Here is a 26,984-nt window from a genome sequence, read left to right on the forward strand (position 1 = left end):
CTTCTTCCAGTGTGAAGCCATTATCCCTTGTCCTGTTGCTCCATGCTTTTGTACAAGTCTCTTTCCAGCTCTCTGGTAGCCCTCCTTTAAGTACTGGAAGGCTGCTCTAAAGTCTCCCTGGAGCCTTCTTTTCTGTGGGCTGAGCAGCCCCAACTCTCTCAGCCTGTCCTCATAGGAGGGGTGCTCCAGCCCTCAGATCATCTTTGTGGCCTCCTCTGGCCCTCCTTCTGCTTCATACCTCAGGCAAATGGTCCATAGGCACTGGTGTGTCATGGTAAACTGAAATATAACGTCCAGGCAAGTGAGGTGGGCCACAAAGCTCATCCTCTCCCCTTGACTTTCAACATATCTGCTGGACATACAGGATAAAGGCACATGGAGCATCATGGAGTGCTCAGGACCAGCTCCAGCTCATTGAGATATATGATTATAGTTTTAACACAAAGCAGACAGTCCTTCATGCTCTCCAGGGCTTCCTTCTGCTACCACAGTTCAAGGTTTTGTAATTACTGGCTGGACTATTTATGGGAGGACAGGATGTCACTGGTGTTAGATATAGGAGTCCCAGAGACGGGCAGCATTTGGCAAGTGCTCAGCTCTTCTCTAGTGCAGGCTTTGTGGGGCAGCACCTGAAATAACAGCTCCTTGGAGCAGCCTGTCCCCAGCACCCTGGAGGAGATGCTGTCCTCAGGTTAGTTCTAACTAATGCTCTTGCAGGCATAATTATAGCCAAGCCCTTCACCAACGATGAGAAAAATATAATTAAGCTCCATAGTCTCAGGAGGCGTCGGGCTACAAATTAGCACAGTGTCATTCAACTTCAGAAAGGGAAACTGGGGAAGAAAAGGAAAAGGAGGTGGATAAAGACAACTCAGCAGCAAGGACAAGTGAAAGGAAATGTTTGGACTCAGTATGGATGCTCCTTCAGACCTTATCACTCTCTACAACTACCTGAAGAGAGGTTGTCATGAGGTGGGTGATGATCTCTTCTCCCTAGATAGAACAAGAAGGAAGGACCTCAAGCTGCACTCAGGGAGGTCTAGGCTGGATATTAGGAAACAATTTTTCACTGAAAGAGTTGCTGGGCATTGGACCAAGCTGCCCAGGGAGGTGGTTGAGTCACCATCCCTGGATGTGATTAGAAGCTGTGTAAATGTGGTGCCTGGGGATATGCCTTCATGGTGGACTTGGTAGAGTAGGGCTAATGGTTGGGCCTGATGATCTTGAAGGTCTATTCCAACCTAAATGATTCTATGGTTCTATGATGCTGCAGGGAGGGCAAAGCATCCATCCAGGCTTTGACATACAACGGGGAGCAGGAAGGCAAGAAGAACCCAGGAGAGCTGAACAGCAGAGTGCAAAAGGTTGTTGGGGCCAAACAGGTATTCTTTGTTTCAGAGAATGGAAATGCAGCCTAGGCAAAACCCGCCGGGAAGAAGGGATTCTGCAGCTCTGCTCCCAAACGTTTCGAGCTGCGGTAATGTCACTCCCGGCGGTACGCCCAGCCGGAATAATGCTGCTTAATGCTCTCACAGGCCTGTGCCTGCAGCTTCCCAATTGTACTTGGCTGCCTTTGATTTCAGGTTTCTGCTGGCTTCTCCCATGCCTGCAGGAGGTGGCTGCGGGGCTCCCGCATTAGTCTCACCCTAATCCCCGCCTCGTCCTGCCAGCGGGGCTTTCACTGCGGATGGGGAGCGAGGAGGAGGAGGGATGGGGAGTAAGGGGAACGTTGTGGTCCTCAAAGGGCTGTGTGACCCCTTCCTTGGGTCAGGATGGGGAGTGAGGAGGAGGGATGCGGGTTAAGGGTGATGCTGTGGTCCCCAAAGGGCTGTGTGACCCCTTCCCTGGGTCAGGATGGGGAGCAAAGAGGATGAGAAGGGAAGGAAGTTCAAGGCAACACCGTGGTCCACAAAGGGTTGTGTGTACACTTTATTGGGTCAGGATGGCGAGGATGAATTGGCAGTGGATGAGCTGAAATGTGTCACAATTGAACTGGGACTGAGATCAGACCAATCCTGTCAGTGTCTCCCACCACCTGGGCTAGCCCCTCTTTGGGCACTTCATGGTTCAGGGTGGAGTTCCTCTACTTATGACCCCTTGGAGAAGTCCTGTCCCATTTCCCCTTTCTAGCCATCTGGAGCTTGAGGCTGTGCAGGATACATCTCTACCCATTCACTGGGAACTGGTGGGGTTGCTGATGGCCTCACACTGTGTCTGGTGCAGGGAGAGCATGCCCTGTCCTTCCCTTCCCAGCAAAGAGACAGAGAGGAAACCACAGAGGGGATAGGTGGAGGTGACTCAAAGGCTGGAATCAACAGGGGCAGGAGGTAATTCTCTTTAGGACAGCGTTATCCTCCTCCTTCCTGCCCTCTCTCCCCCCAAACAGTCCCTGTGCAATGCAGACAGGAACAAACCCCGGGGCTGGCAGCCTCCAGCAAGCTTTCCTATGGATGGGGAGTGGAGCTGAGCTGCAGCAGAGCACTCTGACTTTCCTTCCTGCCAGCTCCTTCCCTCTGCCACCTCCCTCCCCTCCTCCTGCCCAGGCACAAGCTGCAGCATGTTGACAGGGCCCAGGCGGTTCCGTGGCAGCAGAGATGAGCATCAGCTGTTACTCCTCCCGATCCTGCATTGCTGTCAGCTGGGATGACACAAGGACCTCTGACTCATGGCAAGCACAACTCCAACCTCCAGTTCAGGACACAGTGGCATATCCTGGGATGGCATCCCAGGACATGGCATCCTTACCCACTGCCAGCTCTTGCAGGATCTGCTGTCTGCACCGTGACTCTTTAAGTCTTCCTGCAATGCCAATTGAGTAGCTTCCTGCTCAGACAGGTCTTAGGGCACTAAGCCCTTCTGCGGCCATGCCAAGCGTCAAGAGCAGCCTCACACTCACGCAGGACCAGCTCTGAGTGTCCCCAGCTGCCACCCTGCTGCCTGCACTGCCGTGCAGAGGTGGAGAGCTGCACAGACACCAACAGGCTGGAAAATTCAGTGCCTGTCATGCTTTGGAAGGAATAATGCTCTACAAAATAATCCAGCTAGAAAATCCTCAGCAGGGTCTTTTTCAGCTTCTAGGAGCTCAGTGCAGGTTTTGTTAGCCCCTCTCCTTTTATTGCACTCCCAGCCTTCAACCAGGATGGTTGCTCCCATCCTGGTGTCTCCCACCTTCTTCCCTCTCTGCAGAGCTGAATATGAAATAAAGTAGCCCAGCTCCATGTCTTACGTTTGTGATGTGGGTTCATATTATCACTTCCAACAGAGTGGGCAGAGTGGAGATTCACACAGCCCTGTGGACTCACCATGCTGCCATCCAGCTCTTCCCTTCTCCCTGCACTCATCAGGGAAGATCTCCAAAATCCATATGCTTCTGGCAGACACAGTTTGTGCTGCAGCTGGAGGGAGTGGGTTTGCTGTAGAATGAAGCAGGAGAGAGCTCTTGGGATGCAGGAGGAAGCAAAACACCCAGTGGCAGAGCCAGGACAGGAGAGCAGTGTTGTTGTCGGAGTGTGAAGTGTTGGCCTGCTCCATAGTGGCTTTTGCAGCAGAACCAGAAGGAAACAGGCAGGGATGGCACTGGCTGGCATGAGGCAGGAAGGATGGAAGGGTGATTCACTCCTGGCAGCCTTTCCATGGAAAGGGGCTGCCCCAGAAAGATGGGCAGGAGGCTGGGACAGCATGGGGGCCAAAGGGGAGGTTTTCTCCACCTCCTCCTCCTCCTCTCCAGCATCACACAGCAGCCCATCACAGCCCAGATCATCTGCCTGGTTTCTAATCCAAGCCTTTTACCAGTTTAACACATGGGCTGAGCAGCCAGTGCTGCTGTCCTGCTGCAGAACTGGCCCTTCTCAAGAGATGGTACAGGGGTTGGTCTCTTCTCCTAGGTAACAAGTGTTAAGAGGAAATGGCTTTAAGTTTTGCTAGGAGAGGTTTAGATTGGGTAGTAGGAAACATGGACTCACTGAAGGAATGGTCAAGCCTAGGAAAAGACTGCCCAGGGAAGTGGTGGAGTCACCACCCCTGGAGGTGTTCATAAAGCATGCAGACATGGCACTTCAGGACATGGTTTAGTGAGCATGGTGGTGTTGGGTTGATGATTGGACTTGGTGATCTTAGAGGTCTTTTCCAACCTTAATGATTATGATTCTGTGGTGAAACCTCATCTTCTCCATGCTAATGCATGCAGGAGGGGAGTGGGGTGCTGTCACCCACTAGCTTTTGGGTAGAGGGGGAAAAAAAAGAAAATAGAAAAAGACAACAACAAAAAAAACCCAGCCCCTGATTTTTCCTTTCTGCTGCTTTTCCTATTCAATGAGCAGAAACTGCAACGTTGCTTTTCTCAGCAATCTTCAGGAGGGAAGGGATCCATTCCCCCCCAGCCTGCACAGCTGCCTGCTAGCCAGGCTGGCTCACAGCCTCACTGCTCTCCTCCATCCTCCGTGGTGTGCAAGGAGACTGGTGAGGGTACACATGAGCTCTAGGCATGGAGGATGCTGACTGTGCCATTCCAGCCCCCTGCCACCATGTCCCACCACCTAAAGCCCACAAGATGTGTCAGTGGGAGCTGTGGTGCCATGTCCCTTCCCATTCTGGTGCTGCACCCTGGTGATGCTGCACATCAAAGCTTGGATAGCAGAGGAGAACTGAGGGGAAGGTTTGGGGTTGCTACACGACAGCTATGCTGCCTTCCCATCTCCTGACACAGGTCTGAGTGCTTTTTCTCTCTCCCAGCTCCCATTTTGTGTTTCCTGTCATGCATTCTTCCAGCTGCACTGCTCCCACTCCAGCTACCCACCCACTGACTTCCCTGCAGCTACAGCCCTAACACCCCCATGCTCCTGTACCCCCACTAAGCCCCTTTCTCCCTGGACAGAGGTGAAATCAATATCAGGAGGTGAAAATGCAGAGCTGAGCAAAAATATTGAGTGTTTCCCTTGCTGGGGTTCATCAGCATCATTTCCTACCACAGCCAGGGCTGAGGATGCCAGGGGGACAGGCACTGCTGGGAGGGGAGCACAGCAGCTGGACTGGGGACTCCTGGTGTCTTGGTGTTCTTGCAGGTGGCTTGAAAAGCCTTGAGCAGTGAGGTTTCTGTGGCATCCTCCAAGCAGGACAAATGACAAGCTGCCCTGGCTTCCTAATCCAGGAAATTAAAGGATTTGAGCATAGACCCTGCTAAGCGAATTTCCCCCCTGAAAATCCCAGGGGGATTTAACCCATGGATCTGACTGATTATCCCTTTAAAGTTGCAACTAAGAAAGGTCCCAATTCTTCAGGGTGCTGAGCACCCTAAAATCCCATTGTGACAGCTCAACTTTCCACCCAGTAAGACCTTTTCAGTTTCATCCCACTTCCACCACCCCTTTACAAGGGTGGGCAGCAGCCCTTCGCTGCCAGCTGGGACAACTGCAACTACAGCCTGAATCCACCTCGTCCTGTCCCCATGGGTCACCCTCCAGGCATATGGCTCATTATCAGGGACTCTTGGTTTTCACAGGGATAAGATGATTTCGAGAGGAAAGAGGTATGGGGCAGGACTCAGGCAGGGGCTGGTAGTCCTCCAGCTCCCCTAAATGGCCTCTCTGGGGAAGGAGGCTGCAGCCTTCTCTCTCTTATCTGGCTGTGTCTCTCTGTCTGATTGGTCTCTCACTACCATAGCACAGAGGTGAAGCATAAATAATTAAAAGCCCAGATTCTCTCCTGGCAGAACCAAGCTCTGAGTCCCTTCCCCTGTTGTGTTCCTGGCTACTTAAGTGGAAATTTTCACAGGGTTTGCCTTGGAGGCAATGCAGACCTGCAAACCCAGGGCTGTCTGCTAGCCTCGGGGCATGTCAGCATTTGTGGGCTAGAAAGGTCACTCACTTGCTCCATCACCTCCCCAGTGGCAGCATTCCACCCAGGGCATCCCATGGGATGTTGAGGGTGTGCTGGGGTGAGCAGGACCACCAGCTGAGGATCAAAGCTGGGTGCAGGTAGGCACTGCAGACCCAGCAGCTCCTGCATGGCCTCCTGTGTTGAGATGCCTCATGAGAATCATAGAATCACTTTGGTTGGAAGATACCTTGAAGATCATCAAGTCCAACCCTTAACCCAGCACTGCCAGGTCAGCACTAAGCCATACTCCTCACCACCACATCCCCATGGCATTGAAAACCCTCCACTACTGCCCTGGGCAGCGGGTTCCAAGCTGCGGGCACCCTTTTGGGCAAGAAATTGTTCCTCACCTCCAACCTAAACCTTCCCTTGTGCAACTTGAAGAAGGGGGATTCTGGGGGGTCCAGGCTGGTTTGTGAGCTCCCAGGTGCCCAAAAACCCTTGGGTGACAGGGAGGAGAAACCCATGCAGGCATCAGTGGGTGAGGAAAATGGCTCCTTCTAGGTGGACTCTGAAGTCTGAGGCAGGTAGGAGCTGCTCATTGCTGTGGCAACTGAGATGGTACATGTATGGTTCACACTGCCTCTCCACCTCTGTCAGCAGGGCTGTGGCCAGTACCTGCACCTCAGAGCAGTCTGCCCACCCCGACCTGGCCACCCAAGGCTGAGCACAGCCTCACAGGCACCCACAACCCCTCTCCTTCCTGCCTGCACCCCTCAGGGCTGCGGAGGATAGGGGGGAACATGTGCCACAGGGCCAGGTAATCACCAAACACTGCTGTCCCCTCCACCCCTCCCCATGGGGACTGGTGACAGCAGCCTGGCACTAAATGCATTTCTGCAGCCCTTTAGCACTTGATGTTGCTTTTAGCAGAGCAGATTTGCTGGGCACTGTGTACAGCTGAGATTTCAGCACAGGTCTGTATCCAACCAAACTCCGTGCAGGGCTTGGCTGTGCTGGTGGATGGTGGTACCCAGGGTTCTGGGCACAGCCAAGCAATGTCCTCATCCCCACCTCCTTCCTGGGCACCTTCCAGGATGGTGTTAAGCAGTGGGGTTCAGGGGATGCTGCCTGTGGAATTCTTTCCTTGGGGAGCATTTTCACTCTGGGTTGGCATTTTGGCATTTTCTCATCATTCCTGGAGGTTGCTGGTGTGCAGACATGGAAGCTGGACATAGTAGTGGGGGATGGAGATGATGCTTCCACACCCCACATGTGGCTGTCTCCAGCCATCTGCTTTGGGTCCCATCACCCCTTACAGCAGAGAGAAGCTTCTCTGTTACCACCAGGTCCATCCTGGTGAGGCTGAATGTGAGAAGAGGTGGGTGGACAAAAGGGTAGGGTGTCCATCATCAGCATCTTGCTCCAGGCAGGGAATCATCCTCCTCCAAGCTGTCTGGAGCAAATCATGGCTGCATTTGCTTTCCTAGAGTCTCTGGTGGCAGAAATGCATTTTCCTATCACTCAGAGGATGGGATCGCTTTAACCCATCCCTTAGACCCTGTTATATCACCTGGAAAAAATGTCTTGTCTCCTACCCCTCAAGGCTGGAGGCAGCAAGAGAAGTCCTAGGGGGTGAGGCTGGATACCAACCATCTCTCCTCTGACAGCTGGAGAGCATCCACCAGATCCATGTCTTGGCCTGAGTCCAGCCTGTGCTGGAACTAAAATATTAAATTCAGTTAAATGAGTTTGTTGTTGACTCTGGACAAGGTTGTTTTGGTTTTTTTTTTTTGCAGTTTGCTCTGAACTGGGGTGGGTTTGCTGTTGGGTGTTGGCTGGTTAAGATGGTGCCTGGCCAGAGGGACATCAGGGATCATCATGGTCCATCACCCCATCACCAGGGAAAAAGAGAACCATGAGCTCAGTGTTACGCTGACTCTTTCCAGCTTTTGTGGCTCCAACAGCAGAAAAAAAAATATTGCCTGGAAAGTTCATTTGCTAAATGTCTGTTTTGCTTGAGGTGACTGAAACTTGTGAAAGTGCCAGAGTGTTTCAGCCAAAACCCAAATGGGGTGAATGGTCAGGAGAGGAAAGGACTTTTCCTTGGGGTTCTGTTGTGGTTTGCTTCAGACTTTGGTTTGACTCATTCTTTCTTAGGCATCAAAATGAAATTGAAATTAAACGTGCAGATCCCCTTTGCTTCTTTGCCCTCTCTTCTCTCACCTGGAGTTTTTTGCTTGAAGTCTCCAAATTCTCTTCTTCTGAGTACTTTTCCCATGGCTTGTCAGGAAAAGCCCCAGACAATTCCCAATGGGTTGGGCTGTGCTGCTGGCTCCTCTAAGGGATTTGAGGGCTTCCCTGGAGGCAGGCCAGAGGCTCCCTTAACTTACTTTGCCTGGTTGAGTTTCTCTGTGTTGCACTTTGGGGTTGTTCAGCCTGGAGAAGAGAAGGCTCCAGAGAGATGTTGCATCTTCACAGTGCTTAAAGAGGCTGATCAGAAAGCTGGAGACAGGTTTCTTAGCAGGGCCTGTTGCAACAGGATGAGGGGGGGGTGGCTTGAAGCTAAAAGAGGAACATTCAGACCAGACAGAAAGAACATTTTTACTCTGAAGGTGGAGAAACCTCAGGTTGCCCAGAGATGTAGGAGATGCCCCATCCCTGGAACCATTCCAGATCAGGTCGCCTGGGGCTCTGAGCGACTTGCTCTAGCTGCAGACGTCTGCAGCAAGAGGAGGTGGACTTGATGAGCTTTGAAGGTCCCTCCCTTTCCATCAAAACCATTCTACCATCCCACAAAGTGCTCCAAATTTGTGGCTGGACTGGGGGGGGATCATGTCCCGACCAAATCTCTGCCCTCCTGTCCTCAATAAATCCCGGAGGATGGGTAGTTACACCCAGCCACCTACGGCAGACCCACCACAGCCACGCCTCCCACCAAAGCCCTGCCCTCTCCTGGGTGTAACACTCACTGCTGGGCTCAGGAGAGTTTTGGCAGTTCCCCTTTTAGAGTCAGCCTTGCCTGGAGACAGAGAGATGCAACCGGAATGCAGGATCCAGCCTGAAGTCATTCCCCTCAGCAGCATCTACAGCCAAGCTCAACGCTCCACGTGTCCAGGCAGGCTGAGTTATGGCTGCTCGGGGAGCTACAACTTGGCTTGTGGTGCATTTCAGAATCCCCACCCGACTGCAGCACTGAGGAAGGGCTTTTCTGCTGCTCTCTCTTTGCATTTCAGCAGGAGGGGATAGATCTGCAGTGTGTGGATGATCCAGCACTGCCCAGGTTCCTTGGAGATTTTTGTGCCTTTGCTTGCTTTTTCCTGTCCTTTTTCCTCTTTTTTTTTTTTTTTTCCCCTTTCCCAGGGTCGGTGGTGATTTCTTCTGACCTGTTTTGCCTGCTGGTGGAAGGCTCATTTCTAATGCACTATTTTGCACAGGGGTTAGAGAAGCTTTTGTGGTATGGCTGTGCCTCTGGGATGTGTGTAGGGGGGGGCTGTCTGCTGGCAGTCAGCAAGAGCAGGAATTGAAGAGGGAGACATCAGTGTTTCCCATCTCCATTATGGACATTTTCTGTGATGTACATGACAATTACCCAGTAAAATCATGGAAACCTGCCCCATCCAAATCATGACAGCTGGACAGCAGGCAGCAGTCCCCCCTGCTTCTCCCTTTCCCTTCCTGGAAGATAACTCTTCCCAAACCCTTCTCCAAGTGGGTTCCTGAAGGTTTCACATCATCACCCACCACTTTCCAGAAGACAAAGGTGCTCCCAGCATTTCTGCAATTGTCTCAGGCCTTCCAAAATGAAAAGAAAATGGGAAACTCCACCCCTGGAGCTGAAATTTGCTCTTGCTGCCTTCGTGTCCTATTTGGGGTGGCAGTTCATTGCTGCCCATCACTGACATGTTTGAGCTGGCAAAGAGCTGGAGTAATGTCAAACCCTTCTCCTGTGGTCAGTCAGGCTGGGACAGCAGTGGGGACAACAGCATCAAATATGTTTTTTTTCCACAAGAAAGCCTTGCTCCTGCTCTGGCAGACACCAAAACACTGGGATAGGCAGGTACTGCCTGGCCACATTGCTCGCTGTAGCATCCTCTGTAGCTTCATGTGACAGATGGCAGGAGATGAGACTCCCTCTCCAGATGTTAATTATCTTGCAAGCTGTAAATAACATCTCAAGGCAGCTCGTGCATCATCTCTGGTACGAAGGATCCATCAGCTTTGCCCTTGCTGGGGGGCAAAGAATTAAAAGGAAGGAAAGCCACTGGGAGGGCAATGCACGAGTCTGCATGGCTCTGCCTATTCTGCATGTCCCTTGGTCAGAGGGACATGCTGGCAGCATCCTGGCAGATGTGCTTGTGGGTCCCAGCTCCACCTGTCCCAGCCCTTTGAAGCCAGTGGAGTTGGATTTTCTTGTGCCAGGGTTGGATTGTTTTGTTTGTTTGTTTGTTTGTTTGTTTAGCAACAATAGAGATAAATGAAACAATTCTAAGCAATCCCATGACCAGTTTGGGATGATGGCAATAAGGTGAGATGGAAACAATCATGGTGCTATGGCACTTTGGTGATTCTCATCCTTCTCTGCTGGGAAGGACACAGTTCAGACTCCTGAAGGATGGGAGATGGTCAAGATGCAGCTCACTGCCTGCTGTGTGGTGTGGTTTGTGTCACGTTTCTCCCAGGATTTTGGGGATGTGATGTTTGGATGTGGCTCATCCCTGTCCCCCAAACCACTGTGACTTTGCACAGTTCCATGTTGTGAATTCAGTTTTCCAGCAAAACTCATCTTGTCTGCTGAAAGGCAAGGCATGGACACAGACCAGGGGATTTAGGTTAGGTGTTTAACAGGTTGCCCAGAGTCATGGGAGATTCCTTATCCCTGGAAACATTTCTGGTCAAGTTGTCTGGGGCTCTCAGTGACCTGATCTAGTTGAAGATGTCCCTGCTGACTGCAGAAAGGTTGGACTAGGTGAGCTTTAAAGGGCCAACCCAAACCAGTCTCTGATTCTATGATTCTCTGGGTTGTTTTTTTCCTTACACAGATGTAAAAAAATATATATTTCAGAGTAAAATGTCAAATGAGGCCTTGATGAGTTTGCTCTCCAAAAATGTGAAGGTAGAGAAGGATCTGGCACAGGTGCCTGGAGCAATGAGCTCGATGGGAACTGGCTCCATGAATTTTGGAGACCTCATGTATGCCATACCCCAGCTGAGACATGGGCACCTGCTCTCTGAGGTCTCTCAGCTGGCTTAGGAATGGTTTCACCATGTTACATGACATTTCCCAGTGTAAAACCACAGGAAAACTCAGATTTGGCTTTCTGACCACACCATTTTCCACACTTCTCTGTATTTCCCTTCCTCGAGCAAACACTCATTGAGGCATTTTTTCCTCAACATTAATGGGATTTACTCTTTATTTCTTTTCAATTCACAATTATTCTCTTGAAATGTGACTTCCAGAGCAATTTTTTCAGAGCCTGCAATAACCACCCCTCCACCCCATGCCATTCCAGCCATCCCCAACCCTTCTCTCTTGCTGTCTCATTGATGGGAGGTTTCCCACTCCTTCACCCAGTCCTCATTGCTGGTACACAGAACTCAGGGAGGGGTGCTCCATCCTCCCACCCCCAAAAATCTCCATCCAGAGCTGGGAAATCTGGAAGCAGGCAGAGGGAAAACAGCCTTTTCTCTTTGCTATGCACAGCACCTGCTTTCTGTCTGGCTGCAAAGAGCCAGAGCAGACGTTTTTGGCTGCATTACATCATGTCAGAGGTCACATTAGAAGCTTTTTTCTCTTGATTAAGAATTCTAGTGTTGGGGGGGTGGGGGGAAGTGGAGGAAAAAGCAGACAGAGGAAGTGGGCAAAGCAAATATGCCTGTGATAAGCAGGTAAATGGGAATTTATGCACAGATAGCTAATTGGTGTCTCTAATATTCCACCCCCTGAGCACCAGTACTGTATTACTGCCTTCACAAATCACTCAAGGCAAGCCTAGTGCAGTAACAACCAAGCCAGGAGAGCTGTGGAAAGAGGCAAGCTGAAATTAAAAGAGTGGGTTTTATCGGGGCAATAAATGCCAGATAGGGAAAATAACAAACAGGCTGTTAATTGCTGCCACCTCCTCACTCCCTGAAGGAAACGTCTAGACAGGGTCGTGCCTACCCCAGCCCTCGCAGTCAGGTTGTTCCACCTGTCTTTTGGGACCAGAGGGGTGCAGGATGTGGGATGCTGTGGAGCATCCTGATGAAGGCTGTTGAGCTGAAGCCCGTGCTGGGGGCAAAAGGAGGCAGAATGGACACTGCAGCTCTCCTCAGCTCTGCCCTGAATCAGAGATGCTCCCGCAGAGGTAGAAGCCAGACAGTCTGCAGCAGCTATTAATAATTCAGTCCAAATTTGTCCCATCTAGGAGAGCATGAAGACCAGCCAAGCCTCCCCTCCTTGCAGGCAGGGTTTGAGACACTGCCCTGAGCAGGCAGAGCCTCTTCCCAGCTCCCCATCCCTCCCCAGTGCTGGTTGCAGCTATCGATCCCGTGCCGGCAGGGTTGGGAGCTGGAAGCACCTCGCCTTGGCTGCGGAGCGATCAGGTAGCCTTGGGAGAGGCTTGCATCAGCATTGCTGCTCTCCCCTCACCTCTGGGCATCGATCACTCACGGACTTCTGTCTTGTGTTTCTTGGAGCATCTTGGCTTGGTGCAATTAGGGCCAGATTCTGCTCTCTGCTGTGTTGGTAGGAGCATAAAATAGCCCTGGGTGAATCAACACAGTGGAGGGACTCATGGGTTTTGGCACATGGGGTGGTTGGACTCAAAAGTTCCTTTTTCTTGCCTTCTCCTTCCATCCCTTCCCCAGGACAAAGTGCATCCACCTCATCCAGCCATCCTCTCCCAGGACGAATTGATCCCAACACTCCCCTGAAAAAGCAAAGCATTGAGTCTTCAGTGCCCCCTCCAAATATTTCCTGGAGTATTTTCTTGCAGCTGCTGTGTGTTTGAATTGAATTTTGCCATTTGAAAAACACATGAAGCTCTGGAATGGAGGGAGGAAACCTTCCTCCTAGAGGAAGATAAAGATGCATTAAAAAAAAAAAAAAAGAAAGAAGAGAGACAACCCCAAAAGCTGCCTGATTACATACTGACCTGTGAGACAAAGTGTATCCAATGGAGCCAGCCTAGCCCCTTAAGAAATCTTGAGGCTGTTCATTATGGCCCAGGATGAGCTCATGGGCTGGTTAACTCCATCCTCCCCGCTTGTGAGTGCCAAGAGCAAGCAGTGCTCAGCTGCTGAAGTGAAGCCTTCAGCACGTGCTGGGTTTCCATGCTTTCCATGAAAATATGGAACTTTTATATGGTAGGAGTTAAAAAAGCTGCATGGAAGAATGTTTTTATAATAGATTTTTCTTTTATCTCATCTTCCTTAGTTCATTTTTAAGGTCTGGAATGTGAGATTAGTCTTTCCATCACTCCTGCCCCTCCATCTGAGCTACGAAATGGAAAACAAAGGGGAGAAGATGATGAATCCTTCTGTAGTTACTAGGAGCTTGGTTTTTTGAGTTCCCTTGCAGGTGGGTTGATTTGTAGATGTACAGGCAACATAGAAAAGACCTAATCATAGAATCATGGAATTGTTTTGGCTGGTAAAGAGACCTTTCGGATCATCAGGTCCAACTGTTAACTTAGCATTGCCAGGTCACCACTAAACCATGTCCCTCAGCACCACATCGCCATGGCTTTGAAAGCCCTCCATGGTCTGTGATAACAGACATGCTGCTTAAACCCCATCTCCATTCAGAAATATTTCTGGTGTTCTGTATTTTGCTTTCCAACCTAGTTTTTAAGCAGTTTCATAGAATCCCAGCATGGTGGGGTTTAGAAGGTACACCTGGAGATCACCCAGTCCAACCTCCCTGCTAAAGCAGGGTTGCCCACAGCAGGTTGCCCAGGATCACAATATCCAGCTGGGTTTGGAATCACTGCAGAGAAGAAGACTCTACAACCTCTATGGGCAGCCTCCTCCAGGGCTCCAGCACCCTCACAGCAAAGAATTTTCTCCTCCTGTTTAGAAAGAACCTCCTGGGTTCCGGTTTGTGCTCATTGCTCCTTGCCCTGTTGCTGAGCACCACTGAGAAGAGTCTGGCCCCATCCTCTTGCCCTCTATCCTTTAGCTCTTGCTGAGCATTGAGCAGTTCCCCTCTCAGGCTGCTCATCTCCAGGCTGAACAGCCCCAGGCCTCTCAGTCTTTCCTCCTCACAGAGGTGCTCCAGACCCCTCAGCATCTTTCACCGGACACTCTTGAATAGGGAAGGATCCATCCTTATTTTGACTGTGGTTTCCCGGATGGTTTCTCTGTCCAGGATGGTGGAGTCCCCTTCCTCAGAGGGGTTTCAAAGCCATGTAGATGTAGTGCTGAGGGACATGGTTTAGTGGTGAGCTGGCAGTGCTGGGTTAGCAGTTGGACTTGCTGAGCTGAATGGTCTCTTTCAACCAAAACAATGCTGCGATTCTATGATTCTAAGATTTATGGCAGCACTTGGGGCAGAAGGAGAAGAGTGATTAGATCAGAACCCTGGGAGAAAGACCCGCTTTCCTGGGAAATAAACTCCAGCAATTAACTGGGGAATTAAGATGGAGCACAGGCTCGGAGCAGCAGGCGTGTGTGAAGGAGACAGCTGCTAAATTCCATGTGTGACAAAGTCCTGCAAGCACTAACGGGATTACTTGCATTTATTTGGGAATACTTATGTATTTTATTATGCCACCTATAGATCACCATAATTCTGCTTTTCACCCTGAGGACGTCTCTCCTCCAAGCATCTTAGGCAGCATTACAAACAATTAAGCCTCCCTGCGCCTCTGCCTTCTATCCGCTTTGTGGGTATTGAGTGGAGTTTAGATCAGAGGTGGCTTCATTAATGTCATTGATTTGTCACAGAATCCCAGCATGGTGGGGTTTAGAAGGGACCTCTGGAGATCATCTAGCCCAGCTAAAGTAGGGTCACCCACAGCAGGTTGCCCAGGATCACAATGGCTGGGTGGGTTTGGAATCTCTCCAGAGAAGGAGACTCCACAGCCTCTCTGGGCAGCCTGCTCCAGGACTCCAGCACCCTCACAACAAAGTTTCTCCTCCTGTTCAGAAAGAACCTCCTGGGTTTCAGTTTGTGTCTGCTGCCCCTCGTCCTGTTGCTGGGCACCACTGAGAAGAGCCTGGCCCCATCCTCTTGCACATCACTGTTTAGCTGTTGTTGAGCATGGGTCAGATCCCCTCTCAGGCTGCTCTTCTCCAGGCTAAACAGCCCCAGGTCTCTCAACTTTTCCTCATATGAGAGATGTTCCAGCCCCCTCAGCATCTTTCACTGGACTCTCTCTAATAGTTCTCCATCTCCCTTGCACTGGGGAGCCCAGAACTGGCCACAATACTCCAGCTGTGACCTCACTAGGGCAGAGTAGAGGGGGAGGAGAATGTCCCTTCACCTGCTGGCCACACTCTTCTTCATCCATCCAAGGGAGACTATTCGCCTTCTTGGCCTCAAGGACACATTTTTGGCTGGAGACAGTTTTCCAGTGATGGAAATCCATCCATTCCCCAGGGATGGTGATTTTCACCCCTTTTGATGGAAAAAAAAGGGAGGTGATGATTGTTCAAGAGGAGAGCAGGGCTTAGCTGGTGGCTCCACATATGCTCTTCCAGCATAACCTCCTGCTCTGCAGACAGTGTTGTATGTCCTCAGGACCCTTGGATGTGGTACAAGCTGCTTCTCAGCATTTCCAGCCTCCTTCCCTGGCAAGAAGTGACAGATAAGTGCCTCCAGTTGCATCTCCAGGGAGGAGTTCAGGGAGGCAGTGTGTAATCCTGCCTGCTGAGTTTGGTCCAGACACTCTCAGACGTTATTAATCCTTCCTATCAAGCCAGTGGGGACACAGGCTGCTGTCACTGTGCTGCACCATGGGAGGGTGCTCCCTTCCACGGACAGTTTTCAGTCTGAGGAGATGGCAGAGGGATAGATGGATGGAGAATCTTGGGAGCCAACATCCAGTCCAATAAGAAGATCCCATGGAGGATGCCAGACCTTTTAACAACATCAGAGAGCCAGCATGTGAATTCTAAGCCTCAGATGGCACTGTCCTTGGCACTGGGGTGGTTTAATTGGCAGGTCTGATGCCCCAGCCTTTCCCATTGACCATGTTTGTGCCAAAACCAAGTGATTGTACCTCTGTACTCAGCAGGACACACCTAGACTACTGGGTTTAGTTTGGGGGCCCTCACTCCAAGAAGGACATTGAGTGGGTCCAGGTAAGGGCAACTAAGCTGGTAAAGGGTTTGGAGCACAAATCTTGTGAGGAGTGGCTGAGGGAACTGGGGTTGTTCAGCCTGGAGAAAAGGAGGCTGAGGGGAGACCTTCTGGCTCTCTGCAACTCCGTGAAAGAAGACTGGAGCCAGGTGAGGGTTGGTCTCTTCTCTCTAGAAACAAATGACAGGATGAGAGGAACCATCCTCAAGTTGCCCCAGGGGAAGTTTAGGTTGGACATGAGGAACTATTTCTTCACCTTGAGGGTTGTCAAGTCCTGGACCAGGCTGCCCAGGGCAGTGGTGGAATCTCCCTTCCTGGAGGAGTCCTGAGGGACATGGCTTAGTGGTGACCTGGCAGTGCTGGGTTAATGGTTGGACTTGATCTTAAAGATATCTTCCAAACACAACAATTCTATAACTTTATGAAAAACAGAAGTAGCTTGTGTCTCCTTTCCCATGAATTTGTTGCAGCTCCTGCTCAAAGCATCCCTGCTCCTCCTAAGAGAGCTGAATCCCCCTGCTTTGGCAGCAGGGTTGGACCCAATGATCTCTGGAGGACCCTTCCAACCCCCTAACATTCTGTAATTCTGAGAACTGGGATACCTTTCAGGTGATGGGTCTGTACCATGCTTGTCTACTCCTCCAGCCCTGCCTGAGTGTGGAGCAGAGTGAGCACTGAACCCAGGGTGGGTTTAAAAAAAACCCCAGCATTTAAATCCCATTTTTAGTTGCATTGCTCATGGAGGAACACTGCATCCCCTTCACCACCTTCAATAGCTACAAGAGAAGAGGTCGGATTTGCTCCCTCAGCTACTCCAGAGCAACCAGTTTATGTAATTGTAAAGCATTTATTAGAGCAAAGACAACTTGTGCTGCACAATGCCACGTTAGGGCTGTTGGCCCCTGTTTTCCATTTCCAGGAGCCTGTCAGCAGTGACACTCCTCCTCCAGCAGATGTCAAGAAATTAGAGGGAATTCAGCAAGCGACAGGGAAAAAAAAATAAAACAACAAAAAACCAAACAAAAAAACAAACCAGCATGATTAAAGGAGATGGAGAGCCTGGTTTTGGAGGGAAGTCAGCGGAGCTATTTATAGCCCTGCCTGCACCAGGGTGGGTGAAAACAGGCAGTTTGTTAAAATGCCTCCGTAGGGTCCCTCACAATTTTGGAGGCCTCACTACAAGAAGGACATTGAGGTGCTGGAGTGGGTCCAGAGAAGGGAAACGAAGCTGGGGAAGAATCTGGAGAATGAGTTCTGTAAGGAGCAGCTGAGGGAACTGGAGTTGTTCAGCCTGTAGACAAGGAGGGGGAGGAGAGACCTTCTGGCTCTATACAACTCCCTGAAAGGAGGCTGGGGGGGGTTCAGTCTCCTCTCCCTAGTAACAACTGGTAAGACAAGAGGAAACATCCTTAAGTTGTACCAGGAGAGGTCTAGTTTGAACATTAGAAGAAACTTCTTCTCCCAAACACTGGAACAGCCTCCCCAGGAAGGTGGTTGAAATGTCAGCCATGGAGGTGTTTAAAAGACAGAGGTTTGCTGCTGAGGGACATGGCTTAGCACCTGACTTGCTAGAGCTAGATAATGGTTGGATTCAATGAGCTTAAAAGTCTATTCCAACCAAAACAATTCTGTGATTCCATGATCTTGTGATTCCATGAGTCTGTGATTCCATGAGTCTGTGATTCCATGATCTCTCAACCCAGGGGAAGGGGCAAACCAGCCTCTGAAGGATGCTCATAGGAACACTGTGGAAAGGCTGTATGTATTAGGGTGTCAGTCCTGAGTGATGGGATGAAACACCATCAAACACAAGTGTCTTGGGAGTCAGTGACAATGGGTGAGTGCAGGTGACCACTGCTCATCCAGAGTGGAGAAAAGCTCTGATAAAGCTGTGCTGGTGGGTAGCAGAGGCAGTACTGATGGCTCCTCAGCTACCTCTGCTCTTGTTGCCCAGTTGCACCTGTATTCACATCCAGTGTTTTGCACAAAACATATGGTAAGGGTGGAAATCTTCACTTTTTCATCCAAATGAGTTTGGTCAAAAAAAGCTCATTGACTTTAACTTTAGGCCTTCAGCCCCAGAGACTGGTGGGTGATGCATGCAGAGGTTGCTGTAGATGTCTGCTGGGCTGTGGTCTGTGAGGGATGCAGGATGGAGGTGACCAGCCTGCTTTGGGGTGATCTGTCTCTGGGGAAGCAAAGCACCCAGCCCCTATTTCCAGATTGCCTGGGTGATTTGCAGACTGAGAAGCAGTTTGTGGAGATGTTGTTGGTGTAGCATCAGTCATTCCCCAAGGAGTCCCCACTCCTGATGGCAGCTCCTCCATCACAACCAAGAAGGCTTGGAGTAAAGGGATTCCATAGAGGTAATTTGGGGTTCTCCAAGCCTTGATCTGCAGAGGAAAGGTCCCTGATGTGGTCCTTGTCTTTCTGGTTGCCTTGCAGGACCTCTCACTCCAGGGCCAAGGCGGAGGCAGCTGTGACTGCGGCGCAGAAAGCTCAGGAGGAAGCGCGGATCGCCAGGATCACTGCCAAAGAGTTTTCGCCTTCCTTCCAGCACAGGGAGAACGGTCAGTGCCTGGTGCTGTGCTGGTCAGCCCCATGGATGTGGCTCTCACTCCCTGCCTCTCTCTGCTCCACTCAACTCTGCAGAGACCCAAACCCACCAAAGCCAAGCCCTTTGCAGAAGCTCAGTCTGTGCCCACATCTTCCAGTCCTCACTGGGACTCCTGGGGTGGGATACGGCCCTGTTACACCAGTTTTGGGGAGTTCAGTATTCAGTGCTCCCCTCCTGTGCACTCCTGTTATTACCAAGATCTCTTTTCATACCAAACTACCTCTGTTCCTTTAATTCATAGCCCTTGATGGCTGCAGAGAAGAAACCAAACAAGAGCTCTGACAGCAAAACTGCAAAGAAAAATGATCCCAGTGGTGGTCACTGATTTTACCCCCATGGCTTTTATGGTTCATGATTTCTTTTGAACATACTTTTGGGCTTGCAGAACTGGGCAACACATGTTGGTACCTAAGTTGGGTGTGCAAAAGTGTTAGGGAAACACACATTTGAAGTTTGCCTGGTGGCCCTTCCCTCCTTCCATCATCACCATGTTCCGCCCTTTTGCTCATTGACAAGAGGCTCAGGCTCAGGTTCAGGCAGGAGGAAGGCAAAAAGTGGTTGAGCAGGGGTCTGCAGCTATTGGATGCATGAGGAGGATTCACCCCATGAAGGCTGTGCCTATCTAGGAGCAGGAAGGGCTCTATTCGTGGGAGTGGAAAGCTCCAGGTCCCCACAGCAATAATTAACATAGTAATTAATAGATGTGAATGGGTTTATTCAAAACTTTTCCTGCACTGAATCCTCATTAGGAGGCGTCTATCATTATTTTCTCCCCCTTCCAGCTCTCTAAGATGAAGATTACTCATTCGGCTTAATTGCTCCAGGGGCTGGTGCTGGTGACTCATGCTGGTGCCATTCCCTGAGGCCAGGGGAAAAGGGATCCTTGGATCTTTTGGACCAGCCAGCCCATGCACGAGTCCCCACTTAACTGAGACATGGAGGCTGTGGGGGTGGCTGGGGGCATCCCACAGCTCAGCAGTGATGAGCCAGACAGGCTTTGAGGTCTGGCTCCAGTCATGAAGCTGCCTGGGCTGGAGAGATGTGTGCAGCAAAACCTCACCCGAGACAGGGCCACGTGTCGATGGGCATTTCAGGGGGCAAGGCAGGCACAGCCCCAGCAGCTGAGGCCCCTGCAGCTCTCTGCTTGCTGGAAGAAGGCACAGCCCTGTTGTTCAAACAGCCCTCAGTGCTTCTCCTCTTGCAGAAGTCCAATTTGTATATCGGAGATCTGAGCTTTTTCACAGGGCTGCGTGGTCCCAAGGGCTTCTTCAGCCCTGAGATATTCCTCATCTCCATTTCCTCTCGCCAAGAGACTTTGCTGGTTTAAAGCACCTCTTGAAAAGATATTTTTAGGTAATGCATTTTTTACTAGCTTCTAGACGGGGACATGGTGCTTGACTTGTGTTGGGGCTCATCTTTCTGGTGCTCACGCTCTGGGTGGGTTGTGTGTGAGTGAAGGGCGGGGGGAAGGAAGGAGCTTCCACTTAGAGCACATTAAAAAACAAACACAGCATCCAAGATGTGTTGGGAAACCTGGGAGTGCCCATGGAGCAAGTCAGGCAGATAACAGCTGCGAGCGGCCGAGTCACCCCGCAGACCCTGTGACCTCAGGCTGCAAGCTGCTGGCTGGCTGGGGAGAGCTGCAGCAGGGACAGAGTGAGTTGCTGCCACCACACTGCACAGGGTTATGGGTGCTGCATGTGCCCACCTCGCACAGTGTCATGGGTGCTGGATGTGCCCTACTTGGACAGCATCATGGGTGCTCTCTGGGCCCACCTTGCACAGTGTGGTAGGTGCTGGACATGCACCTTGCAGGGTGCTGTGGGTGCTGTGTGCCACCCACCTTGCACAGTGTCATGGGTGCTAGACATGCCCACCTTGCAGGGTGCCATCTACAGCATCCCAGGAGGTTTCCTGCCCACCTCACTGCCAGCCCCACAAGCATTCTGGCCCAGAGCATGCTCTCAGCACAGCCCCTGTTTTGACAGACAGAGACTCCAGATCTGCAGGCACCAGCTCCTGCTTCAGCAAGCCCAGATACGCCATGACAGTGCCACAAGGCCTTCAGCTGGAAAATGAAAACACATCCCTGCTCAGGACCCTGCATCACCCTCCCCACTGTGGTTTTCCATTCATGGTGGTTTTCCATTCATGGTGGTTTCCCATGGTGAGATCCTCCATGGTCCCATCACAGTCGCTGTGTTTGTGCCTCAACAGTTCCTGGCACACAGTCCAGAGGGTGCTGGTGAATTGACTCCCCCAGGGTGGTGACAGCATGTTGGTGTCAGAGGCAGGAGCTCAGCACCACTCCTGAATCCCACACACGGGTCCTCAGGGGCATGGAAGCATCTGGGGGACACATGCTTCCCTTTGAAGGTGCCACGACCAGGCACAGCTGCCTGAATCCTGCTGGAATTCCAGATTTGGTGCTCCACATCCTCCTTCACGCTCTCACAACCGTTCTTCCAGGAACATCACGTGCTTCCTGACTAATTTTAGCTCAGAATAATTGTTGCACATCCTCGGGTGTCAAAAGCCGGCAAGACAGCACCGTGCATCTGTCGAGTGCCTCCACAAGGAAATGCCTGCATCCCCATGAGGTCCAGGGCTGGAGGGGCATCACCTGCCTCTGCTCATCCCTGAGCCCAGTCAAGAGCTGCAAGACTCTGGGAATTAACCCATGAAGAGGAAGAACTATCTCATTCTAGGTCTGGGAGGGGAAGATTTAGGACAAGATGCTTAATAGTGTAGTCTTCAGTGTGGGTCTCCAGGGTGAGGATGCTGGAGCATCACTGGGCTTTTTCACCTCCATCATGGGGCTCAGGGGACCAAAGGAGACTGGGGCTGGAGCCAAGGTGCAGAAGCAGAGGGTGTAGTGGGGCTGTGGCTGGTTGTGACACTGGGTTATCAGAGTTGATGGGAAGCGTTCGAGTCCCTGTAATTCCTGCAAGACCCCTGGAGACCAAATTGAGGAAGATCAGTCAAAGCCTGAGACGAACAGGGACACCCAAAGTCTTGGGTGGGGCTGTTTCCATAGCTGGATTTGCAATTTTTCTCACAGGAAGCCAGTTCCCACCTTTCCTCAGTTTCCACAGTGGAGGGTCACTGAAATGGGAACGTCTCAGCAACAGCCACAACATCAGGCTGCATTTGTTCCCACTGACATCTGAAAACACGGCTGGGGAGCTCCACCTTTCTCCTTCACAACAATATCCTACCAGTACAAGGATTGCTCAGGGGCCCCAGTTAAACCCCAGAAGGTTCAGTCTTCCACAGAGAAACAGGGACACATGGAATGAACTAAGGCTGAACTATCTGAGCGTTGTCCCAAACCACAAAGAGAAATTTTGGCAGCAGATATCAGCAGATTTGACAGTCATTAGAGAGAATTTCCCATTGAGAAATCCCTTCAGCAGGACATTTCCAAGCAGCCTCATAGCTATTTGTTTACCCTGTAAGTGCATCCCCATGTTCCCAGCACCCCCTGCATATATCCAGTCCAAGGATGACTGTGGGCAAAGGCAGGTCCCAGCAGCAGTTCCTCAAGACGATGCAATAAAAGAAAATTACTCAGCAGAAATGAGGAGATTAGAGCAAGAGCTTCAGAGCATTGGGGTTTTTTTAAAGCATGGTGAGAAATAGAGTTTTTCCTTTTGGAGACTCATTTCTCTCATGTCTAGCCATGGCAATTGCAATTAGATGCATTTCAGGGGCATTAGGCAGTTAATATATTTATCAAATTATTCGTGTTAATTGAGCATGGCGTTAGCTGGGAGCAGCTATGCCTTGAGAGGGTAAAATGAGAATTAACCACTGTTAGTTTGCTCCCCCTTGAAATAATTTGCTGTTTCATCAATGATTAGTAAGTTACAGTTTTTTAATAAGTGTCCAGAAAAGCAACATGTGTCTTGACAGCTGGTCTCCAGCAGAAGATGCTCAACTGCTCTTGAAGTCCCTGTCCCCAGGGAGACATCATCTTGGCTGTCCTCTGGGTTCTAAGGGATCAAGTGCAGTCAGCATGGTAAAGGTAAGATGATCTGATCTTACCTTATCTTTAAAGAAGAAATTCTTCACTGTGAGGGTGGTGAGACACTGGCACAAGTTGCCCAGAGAAGTTGTGGATGTCCCATCCCTGGAAGTGTTCAAAGCAAGGGTCCCAAGATGGGGCTTTCAACAACCTGGTCTTGTAGAAGATGCCCCTGCTCATTGCAATAGAATTGGACCTAGGTGATCTTTAAGGTCCCTTCCACCCAAACCATTCTATGGCTTTGTGATTGTGTATTGTACTTTTGTAGCTCTGAATGTGCTACCTTGTTCCTGCCCAAATACATGAGGCATGACCACCTGTGTGCTCTCCAGCATGCCCAGCAAGGAGGGTTGAGTGGGGAAATGTCCATGTTCTTGTCTGTATGGGGCAGGAATCTGCATGTCTCCAAGCAAGGAAGGAATGTTCAGGGACAGAGAAAGCACCAAAGGAGCAGCCACCATTGAGCTTGTTTGAACTAGAATCAGAGAATCCCAGAATCCCAGCATGGGAGGGTTGGACCTGATCTCTGGAGATCATCTAGTCTAAACCCCCTGCTAAAGCAGGGTCACCCAGACCAGCTTGCCCAGGATCACAATGTTCAGATGGGTTTGGAATCTCTCCAGAGGAGAATCAGCTGGAAATGACAGTCATGGTGGTACCAGCCGGTTTCTAAAAGGGTCGGTAGCCCTTGGGTTAACAGCAGTGGAGAGCTCCAGCTCAGTGGAGAACCCCATGACAGTGCAGAGCCTCTGTCGTGACAACACAGGCAGGTGATCCTGAATTATTTCCCATGCTGGGCTGCAGCTGCTCGCCCTACACTGCTCTGGAGATGCTGGAGGTGATGATAGGTTTGTTGTAAAACCAGCTATGCCCTTTCCCTTGGTCTAGTAGCAGAAGCTGTTTATTGTGCCACGCTGCTGCTGTCCTGATCTTGTCCCATGGTTCCCCTGCTCTCCAACACACTCAGCTCTATTCTTTGACCTGAAAAACCCAGTGGGTGCCTACAGAATAGAAATAATCCTGTTGCCTTTCTCTCCCCTCTCTGTTCTCTTCACGACTACACAAAAAGGGCTCGAATGCCAGCGACCGAAGCGCCAGAACTCGAGCGATGACATTGAGGTCCTCTCCACCGGGACGCCGCTCCAGCAAGAGAGCCCCGAGCTGTACCGCAAGGGGACCACCCCCTCCGACCTGACTCCTGATGACAGCCCTCTGCAGAGCTTCCCTGCCAGTCCTTCCTCCACCCCACCCCTGGGTCCTTCCTGCAGGAACAAGAGCACTCACTTCTCCAGGCAGGTCTCGGTGGACGAAGAGAGGGGTGGGGAGATCCAGATGTTGCTGGAGGGACGTGGTGGGGACTACTTGAGACCCAACAGCTGGAGCGAAGAGAAGGTCGGTGGGACACGCGGTGTGAGAAGTGGGACCCTGCGCAGCACTCAGCTGGGGTCAGCCTCTGTCCCTGAAGACTACAGAGGTCGGAGCGGAGGACACAAACATTCGGCCTCCAACCACAAGCAAAGAGAGAGGTGGACAGATTCCCCAGCCACAGTTTCATGGACTTCCCACCACAGATCCCATAACCACAGCTCAGGGAGCTCCAAGCTACTTGAGCTGGATGAGGAGAAGATGAGCAATTACGAGATGGAGATGAAGCCCCTCATGAGGATGGATTCTTATATGCAAGAGATTCACACCCAAAAAAGACACTATAGCAAAGGGGGACCCTGCAGGAGCATGTCTGATGACCACCGCGGGGAAGAACGGGGCTTTGGGGTTCAGAGACTAAGGTCTAAGTCCCAGAACAAAGAGAATTTCAGGCCAGCTTCCTCTGCCGAGCCCACGGTGCAGAAACTGGAAAACCTGAGATTCGGGGACAAAGCTGAACCTCGGCTACTAAGGTGGGACTTAACCTTCTCCCCGCCACAGAAATCTTTACCTGTTGCACTAGAATCTGAAGAGGACAATGGGGATGCGCTCAAATCCAGTACGGTAAGTAGGTGAAATGGTGTGGTGGAAGGTGGCTGAGACACCCAGGGCAGTGCTGCTGTGGTGCTGCAGCAGAGCAGAAATGGAGGTCACCCTGCCTGCAGAGCTCACCCCAAATTATCAAGGGTTTATGTCTTGAATCCTGCCCCCTCCTTTCTCCCATGCTCCATGACAGCATGTGCTGGGGTGGGGTTTTCTCTGCAGCCTGCCTTGGTGGGAACAGCAGATTTTTCACTGGAGGCTGCAAGCAGCAAGCTTTGAGTTTGTTTTGCAGCCCAGGGCCAGCAACAAAAATACATAATGGCTGGGACTGTGAGCAGTCAGCTGGTGGGAAAGCTGCAGGAGTAGGCAAGGTGTTGGTGAGGCTTCCTTGTGGTTTGGTTATGGCAGCTTCACGCTGGCCTAAGTGTGGTGAGTCCTTGTTGCGACACCAGTGCTCAAATCCTGGGAGTTGGACATTGTGACAACCTGCAGCAGCTCTCTGTTGCTCCACCACTATGTGGTGGTACTGGAGCAGTGGTTTGTCACCACAATTTAATGGAGATCTGACCCAGGTGGAGGAGAGAAACATGGTCATGGAGAGGAGGGAACCATGGTCATGGAGCAGGGGACATTACAGGGGGGTTGCATTCCTAAGCTGAGCACTGCTGGGGTTTTCCTGTACTGATCTGCAGGTTGTGACACAGCTCAGGGTCTTTGGTGTGTGGATACTGCTGAGCCAGGAGGGGGTACAAGGACCTCAGTGGGGTTGAAATGCTAGAGGATATCAGCAAACTGGAATCAAGAAGAAGGACATGGTGGTGTTGGGTTGATGACTGGACTAGATGACCTTAGAGGTCTTTTCCAGCTTTAATGATTCTGTGATTCTAAGGACTAAACTCCAGATCTGCCACAGTTTCCCTGCTGTGGATAAATCTCCCCCACACTCAGCTCTGTAGCTTTCTGGCTTCCTGTTCACCTCACAAGCTTCAGCACAGGCTCGAGAGCACCCACACAGCATTGAAGAAGAGCTGAACACAGTTGTGTTTGCTGGTCAACTGCACCTTAGGACACATCTCACCAAGCTCTGAGCACACACCAGTAAGCACACAAGAGGGTGCCAGGCTGTCCTTAGCTCCTAGCAGAAATGCCTGTGAAGCACTAGAAAGATGACAGGCAGCGTTAGGAGCCTGACAGGCTTTCAGAAGGGAGAAGCAGCAGCAGTAATTGCATGGACATCAACCTTGTTGAAGTCTGTGGGACTCATAGATGGTCCAGCACTGTTGATAATGTGACCTCAAGTGGTGGCAGGGAGCTGGGAAGGTTCCAAAGGAGCTGGGAGGAATGAAACCACCATTTCTCCTTTCTGACAGACACAGGTTCCTCAGAGAGATTGCTGGCACAAGCAAGTCCTCTCCCTACCCAGCTCAAATTAGACTTGGACATCAACCCTGTTGAAGTCTGTGGGACTCACAGATGGTCCAGCACCATTGATAACATGGCCTCACATGGTGGTAGGGAGCTGGAAGAGACACATCCTAAAGGAGGGATGAAACCACCATTAAATTCTTTACTATGAGGGTGGTGGAACACTAGAACAGGTTTCCCAGGGACATTGTGGAGGCCCCTTTGACATTCAAGGTCAGGCTTGACAGGGCTCTGAACAACCTGCTCTAGCTAAAGATGTCTCTGCTGACTGCAGAGGGGGGGGACTAGATGACCTCTAGAGGTCCCTTCCAAGCCACTGCATTCCATGATTCTATGATTTCATGCTGCTGACAGCCACAGCCACTCACAGATGGTCCAGCACCTTTGATAACATAACCTCATGTGGTGACAAGGAGCTGGGAGGAATGAAACCACCATTTCTCCTTGCTGACAGCCACACGTTCTTTGGGTAGATCACTGGCATAAGCAGTCCTGCTGTCTCTCCCCACCCAGCTCAAGTTAGATTTGGCTCCCACCTTGCAGCCTGCCCGCTGGTGCCATCCCACACAAACCTCCTGTCCAGGAGGAGCGTTGGAGCTAACGCTGGAGGCAAACAGCCACTAATGCACCCTTCATGGCTCTTCCAAGTGAATGCTGGGCACTAAGGAAGGGGCACAGCCTGCATGGAAAGGCACACAGAAGAGCCATTAGGATGCACATCATACTTTGGAAGTGCTGGAGCTGTGAAGCAGTATGTTCAGTTTTCTCACATTCATAACCGAGGGTGGAACAGATGGCGAAGGTTTGGGAGGAAGCTAATGTAATACAGAGGAAGAGATAATATG

General features: G+C 51.0%; 1 protein-coding gene across 1 annotated transcript in view; it reads left to right on the forward strand.

Moving 5' to 3' along the window:
* JPH3 (junctophilin 3) overlaps positions 1–26,984 on the forward strand; it is a 59,883-nt gene that overhangs the window by 24,873 nt on the left and 8,026 nt on the right. The window contains exons 3-4 of the mRNA XM_054389773.1: positions 18,548–18,672; positions 23,816–24,735. Of these exons, the coding sequence (XP_054245748.1) occupies positions 18,548–18,672; positions 23,816–24,735 (1,045 nt within the window). The remainder of the gene's footprint in view (positions 1–18,547; positions 18,673–23,815; positions 24,736–26,984) is intronic.

Source organism: Indicator indicator, chromosome 19 (genome assembly GCF_027791375.1).
Source record: "Indicator indicator isolate 239-I01 chromosome 19, UM_Iind_1.1, whole genome shotgun sequence".
Taxonomy (NCBI): domain Eukaryota; kingdom Metazoa; phylum Chordata; class Aves; order Piciformes; family Indicatoridae; genus Indicator; species Indicator indicator.